We start from the raw sequence: 7,296 nt of genomic DNA on the forward strand, positions 1-7,296 counted from the left end.
TACCAATAATTAACATTTTTGAATACCTATATGTAGTGGGCACTATCTTGTTGAACTTTAGTCGTTGATCTTATAATTGTCTTTTATCCTTTTAAGATTACTATCAGACGGGTATTGTTATACACATCTAACAATGAGAAAACTACAGCAAAATCTCACAGCTAAACAGTGATGTAACCGTAACTCAGTTATAGGTCTCTATGATTGAGAAACCTGTACCTGTGTACAGAAGGAGGCCCTTAAGATGTGGTAGGGAAATCTGGAGTCAGGAACTGGGTCTCAGGTTTTGATGCTGCTACTGATTCCACGTGTGACATTAGACAGTCTCTCTGAGTCTTAGAGAGATAGAGGAGAGGATAGCTAAGATCTGTTCCTGCTCAAACCTAACGTCTTGTATGTTTACTCTTTCTCCACAAATCATTGGTAATTTGGCAATGACATTGCCATCAACCATCTTTCTGTTGTAAGGCATCTGTGTGCTTTTTAAAAAATAAAACATTACAGTATGTTCATTGTAGCAAATTTACACAATAAAACACACTCAATAGAGAAAGTAAACATGCTCCTAATACTATCACCCAAGAATAACGACTCTGATTGTTCATGAGTTATTGAAAGTAATATCTAGGAGGTACATAAGTAGATTGGGGGTACTTTCTTTAGATAGTTGGTATCATACTAAATATTCTATTTTGTGTATTCCTTGTAACATAAAACAGAAGTCGATATTTATTTACATGTTACTAAATAATTCTTTAAAAATGTTTTAGTAATTTCAAAATATTTAGTTTGGGCAACAAAGACTTTTTTCTGAAGCAGGTGGGGACTATTTGCAGCTTTGCTCTTAGAGTCTAAGTGTTAGGCCAGATGCCAAGTGGACAGAAATGCAAGATGCAAACCTTGTTCATGATGGCGATTGTTACACAACTTTCCAAGTCAACAACAGGTCTTGGAAATCACTCATTTCACCGATGAAAAATCATTTCAAGTATATTTTTTATTTCATTGAACTTTCTGGTGAAAATTTCAATAAAGGTACCTGATGCTGCTTATCAGATACATTTGGACTGTGTCCTCCTGACCAGCATACTGTAAATGCTAACTAACCACCCTTAACAAAATATTAAAGGATAAACACACACATCACAGTACTTATACTAAAGTTTTTAGAGGTTAATTCCTGGTCCTTGGTATAAATTAGAAACTTATGTCCACGCACAAATGTTTATAGCAGCTTTATTTACAATTGCCAAAATTTGGAAGCAACTAAGGTGTTCTTCAGTAGGCAAATGGATAAATAAACTGTGTTACATCCATACAGTGAAATATTATTCAATACTATAAAGAAATGAGCTACCAAGCCATAAAAATACATGAAGGAATCTTACATGCATATTACCAAGTGAAAGAAGCCAATCTGAGAAGGATACATACTGTATGATTCTAACTATAGGACATTCTGGAAAAGGCAAAACTACGGAGACAGTAAAAGAGTTAGTGGTTGCCAGGGGTTAAGGAAAGAGGGACAAATAGGTGGAGCACAGAGGATTTTTCAGGCAGTGAAATTGTTCTGTGTGATACTATAATACATGTCATCATTATACATTTTCCAAAACACACAGAATGTGCAACACCTAGGAATGAGCTCTAACGTAAACTATGGACTTTGAGTGATAATGATGTATCCCTCTGGGAGAATATTGGTTTTACTGAAGAAATAGGAAGTAACGTAATAGAGGACTATTTGGGGAACAGGAAAAACTGAGTAAGACACAGTCTTAGCACTTAAAGAAACGGAAGCATAATATTGTTCCCTGGGCACATGGGGGAGGGTGGCAGGGCACACAGGCTCATGACTAACACTCACCCCATCCCTGTAAACTGCTCTGGGAGGAGGTGTGAAAGTCAGGATGAGGGAGACTGATTTCCTTTCAGTGGGAGAAGTGGGCTGGTTCTAAATGGACCAAGCAGCATCTGAAATGACACTGGGCAGAGAAATAGAATGGACTGGAAGGACAGCCACCACAGAAGATGGGGCATGCTACTAGGTCTCTTCTGTGTTTCCAATCTCTGGGATTCCTCACAATCACTACGTGAAAGAACGAGCAGGAATAATAGCAAGAACAAAAACACCATCTGTGTCCTGCTACAGCTTTGGTTCCATTATTTTAGTCTGTGTTTAAATCCTCACACTTATTTTTACTTCAGAATAGAGGCATTGCAGTGAATCAGGCTTCAGTATCACCTTTCATGTGTAAGCTTTAACTTTACTGATTACGTACTTTAAAGTAATGTTTCCACATAAATGTTGAAAGTGTTTCTCAGGACTTGCTGTCAATGTGTAAACACTTATATTTGAATTAAGCAGTACCTTTGCGTGTTATCCCTGCCCATGAGCATTTGAGGAGACTATAAATTAAATCAAAGGATAGTTTACTGGTAATACACAGCCTAATATATTTTCTCTCTTAAAGTACACACAAATTGGAAAGTACAGATTTTATTGTTCAGTAACCAAATCCATGGGATTATTTTGGAGCAAAGCAAGTATTGACTCTCTAAAATATAGTTGTGGAAGGCTAATTTACGTTACGATGTTTTCTGGGGTTCAGGTAGTGCCTTTTTCCCTATTCATAATGTTCCAGCACAGGAAGCTGCCTTATTTTAGATTTTTACAAATATTACCTGAAAAAACGTATGCTATAGATTTAGTTTTCAAAGCTAAAATCTTTGATAGTGAGTATTTAAACTCCAGTTCAAAAAATAAGCAATAAGTAAACAAGTCACCTCCATGTGAAAAGTGAAAGAACTCAATATGAATTGTGTAGTTTTTTAGGGAGCAGAAGCCGGATCTCAGTGGAGCATCACCTTTTCTGGACATTTCAGCAGATTCTGGGTCCCTGGTTAAAGGGGCAGAAAGACCTTATACTCTGTTTTTATTAGTGGTGGTTGGAAATCGTTTGGTATCAGGAAGTTTAGCTTGCCATGTTAACTTAATTTTCCCAGCCCACTCTAATCCCCATAGCTGCTGTTTTTCTCTCCCAAACTGAATTGCCTGTGTGGAATATCAGACTCTTTGCTTAGGCAAATTAATCTCTCTGTCTTTGAGAAACACTCATGGTTTTCTGAGTGAAAAATATCCCTTCTTTAAAAGTAACTGTTTTTCTCCCAATAGAAGCTTCGTTTCTGCTTCTGCACAAGCATAATGAGCAAGTTTTATTATATTACTTGAAATTTCAGCTTTTTTTTTTAATGATTAAGCATCTGTTCTTCAATATTTCTCCCCTAACTGCTAGAATCAAATCTCTACACTTCAATGTTGTATAGTGTAATATAAGAAACCATTTATTAGAATATATTTAACGAAGCTGTGATTTCCATGTTACTAAAACAAGCAAAGTGTCAAATCCTTGTGAATAACAAGAAAGAAACACTGTTAAACTCTTCATAAGGACTTTTTTTTATAAATCCAAAGTGCCTACAACCTGTAATATGGATTAACATTTTACAGCCCCAATCTAGCACTTTTTCACGTCAAAAATCATAAACTTAAACTATACAATAGAATTTCTCAACCGATGCCTTACACAGAAGAAAAAACTGTTGCCGAAACACACTGCTCAAGTTGTATGTATGAGAAGGAGAAAGTCTCTTATCTTTGTGTTTAGCATCTCATCTGGCCCCATTTAGTATCTGCTAGACAAATCACAGAGGCCACCTAGAGGATAGCAACAGATGATCTCTTTGAAGGTCTTCCTTAGTTCTTGGCTCCGGAGTGCATATATTAGAGGATCAATGATGGAATTACACATGATTAGGATGAGATACAAGTTAAAGTGAGACATGAAGCACACACAGTATGGATTCTGGGGACAAGAGATGTAGAATATTAAGTGGAGGAAGAAGGGGGCCCAGCAGACAACGAAGACCCCAATCAATATGGTCAAGGTAATCGCCCCCCTCATGTTGGCACCTTGGTGGATGGTGCCAGTGCCTGGGAGGACAGCGATCCTCTTAATGTGAAGTCTGGCCATGAGGAACATGTGGACATAGAGAGAAGCCATGAGAGCCAGCATGGTAAAGAACACGGTGATGAGGCAGATGATAACAGCGCTGCTATCTGAGTAAATGATGAACAAAATGCCCGACACTGTGCAAGCTGCCCAGATACAACTGATGATGATCGCAACCCGCTTAACTGTCATGATGTTATGGTACCGGAGGGCATAAAAGATAGTAAAGTACCTGTCCACAGCAATCGAAAGCAGGCTGCAAATTGATGCAAGCAAGGAGCTACAGATCACTGAGTCAATGACATTGTCAATATTCACTGTGAAACCTTGTGCGTCCGTGTCCGTGCTGTTTAACAGGGTGATGACAATGGTTTCTGACCCGTTGGAAACGCTCACCAGCATATCAGCCACAGCCAGGCTGCAGATGAAAAAGTACATGGGTGAATGCAGATTCTTGTTCTTGGCTATTGCCACAATCACCAGAATATTCTCCAACAAGCTTATGACACCCAGAGTCACAAACACCTCAGGAGAGACAAAAAGTTGCTCATAGCACCCTCCGTCCGAGTAGCCTTTTGCAAGGGACTCACTGGCATTGCTGTGCAGTCCGTAGGTGCTGTGGTTCCAGAAGTGGAGAGAAGTGTGCATTCCATGGTGATGGGTGGAGTTCATCCTGCACCAAGTGGATTCAGATCCCCTCTGGATTGACTTAACCTCCTGGGTCAGGTAGCGTCAGCGATTTTCTCCACGTTTTTATGTGTCTGAAAGTTATAAGGCTGAAACTGGCATGCCTTTGGTGAATAAATGTCACATGCTCCGAAGCTTGAAATGGAGTTTTTAGTCTCTTTCAGGTACGACTCTGATCAGCATCATTTTGAAATCTTAGGCTTCAAGATGCTCATTCAGTCGAGTCTGCTGTTTGCTTTTTTGTTCTCACTTCCACTTTAACTTGAGTCGCATGCATTCAGGTCTTTTCAAAATAATTTGCCTAGTAGCTGCTGTACCATTGGGAGACAGATCTGTGTGCACATGCTCACATCAGCTGCCTCTCGGACGTATCAGTTCCCAACCTGAAGCTTTGCTTTGACTGTTAGTAGCTGCTGCTGATTTTTATGGTGTGTGAAGGGGAAAAAAAATGTTCCGAGTGACTCCTTCTCTGCTTCCTCTGGACCAATCCAAGTCCAGTGGAGTCTGTGAGACACCGATGATGTTCCAGAGATGCAAACTGCAGGCAACATTGATTCAGATGCAGAAGCCTGTGGAATCGGGTAGCAAGCAGGATGTGAGAGACTGAATTTCCCTTTTCAAGTTTTTAAGGAAAACAGCTTGGTTCCCAGAGGACATTCTTTGATTCACAACAAGTAATCTTGAGGCACCCAGGTTTATTCCTATTTAAAGGAGGAGTGTGTGTGTGTGTGTTCCTGAAATAGATACACTGCCTTTTTGGCCAGGACATTGAATTTATTTACCCTCTCAATTTCTTTGAATTAAGACCAAAGGCAGTAGTGCTTCAATTTAAAATAGTTGAAACACAGGGAGACTATGTAATAATACAGGAGACTATGCTGTGGATGGAAGGAATAGGTAGGTAGTTACAATTTTCACAAGCCTCAAGAAGGAGTTCATTTCTTATGCACTAATATCGGATATTTCTCCGTAGCAGAACTTCTTTTATCATAGCTAGAAAAGCTTTATTTTCATTCACGATATTTAAAAACAATATAGTATTAATGTAAACTATGTTTACTCTGAACTCAGAAAGAAAAAGATCAATAACTAGGCAATACTCAGGTTTTTTTAAAGAATTATTAAGGTATAATTGATATACAAAAGTTGCACATATTTAAGATATACATTTTAATGAGTTTGGACATTTGCATATATCCATGATACCATCACCACAGTCAAGGTACTAAGCATATTCATTACCTCCAAAAATTTCCTTGTATTCTTTTGTGTTTCCTTTTTTTGTGTGGTAATACACTTAAGGTGAGATCTACCCTCGTAATATATTTTAAAGTGCACAATACTCTATTATGAACCATAGGCATTGTGTTGTACAGCAGATCTCTAGAACTGAATAACTGAAACTTTATAGCCATTGGGCAACAATTCCTTAACAGTGGTCTTGGAAGTGATTTCTTGGAATTGACACCAAAATTACAGGCAACAAAACCCAAAATAGACAAGTGGGATTACAACAAACTAAAAAACTTCTGAACAGCAAAGGAAACAATCAACAGAGTGAAAAGGCAATCTAGGCAAAATGGTAGAAAATATTTGCAAGCCATCTATCCGATAAGGGGTTAATATACAAAATATGTAACGGAATAACAAAAAACTGAATAGCAAAAAAACTAAATAACCCGATTTAAAAATAGGCAAAGGGCTTGAACAGACATTTCTGCAAAGAAGACGTAGGAATGGCCACACAAAAAGGTGCTCAACCACACTGATCATCAGGGAAATGCAGATCAAAACCACAATGAAGGATCACCTCACACTTGTTAGGATGGCTATTACCTACAAAAGAAAAGATAACAAGCATTGGCTAAGATGTGGAGAATTCTGAACTCAGTTTTTTGGTGTTTTTTTTTTTTTTTAAGGCAGCTTATCTACTTCATTAATCCAAGGCTTTCTAAATTAAACCCACACATACCTTGGTAACTTTACTTATGCAAGCCCAGATGAGTGGATGCTAGTTATATATCAGAGTTTCTGAATGTTTTGCTTAAGCTAAGTTTGAAAGATTGTGAGAAAGTTACTTTTCAAATTTAAACTCCAGGTTATGACATTTTCTGTAGTGTTTTTCCTTGCTATGACTATTTTTGGTTTTAGCTCTATATAATTTGTGGCTACTGACAGTAGGGACAATAAAAAATAATTATTTCAAAGTTAATTTTAAGTCTTCAGTTATTTAGGTAAGGGCTTTATCTTCTTCCCTTTTGAGACAGAGGCAATGTTAAGTATTATTCCTGAGCATTGAGTTAAATTAACATCTTCCATCCATCCCTGAAATTGGGTGGGACCAAATTCTAGCTAATGGAATGCCAGTACAGGTGAGAGTGTTGTTATCTCCTTTGTGAGATTCTACACATTTTCCCTCTGGTCTCCTCGTGGATGATGGCAGAATGTCTTTGAAGCCTCATGTTATAGATGTCAGAACCATATCATGAAGGAGCCTGGGTCTCTGAATAACTGCACAGAACACAGCTCACATCTCCAACTCCCTCCACACCCTGGCCCACCAACTACATTGAACTGTGATACAAGCAAGTGATAA

The 7,296-nt window shown here is 38.3% G+C and overlaps 1 protein-coding gene across 1 annotated transcript; it reads right to left on the reverse strand.

Annotated features, from left to right (window-relative positions):
* Positions 1-3,686: 3,686 nt before the first annotated feature.
* Positions 3,687-4,685, reverse strand: MC4R (melanocortin 4 receptor; the record flags this gene model as incomplete). The annotated part of the gene is made up of 1 exon (XM_081252350.1): positions 3,687-4,685. The coding sequence occupies one exon, from the start codon at positions 4,683-4,685 to the stop codon at positions 3,687-3,689; it is 999 nt and encodes a 332-aa protein (XP_081108476.1).
* Positions 4,686-7,296: the final 2,611 nt, after the last annotated feature.

Source organism: Mesoplodon bidens, assembly GCF_964165515.1.
Source record: "Mesoplodon bidens genome assembly, chromosome: 13".
In the NCBI taxonomy this organism is placed as follows: domain Eukaryota; kingdom Metazoa; phylum Chordata; class Mammalia; order Artiodactyla; family Ziphiidae; genus Mesoplodon; species Mesoplodon bidens.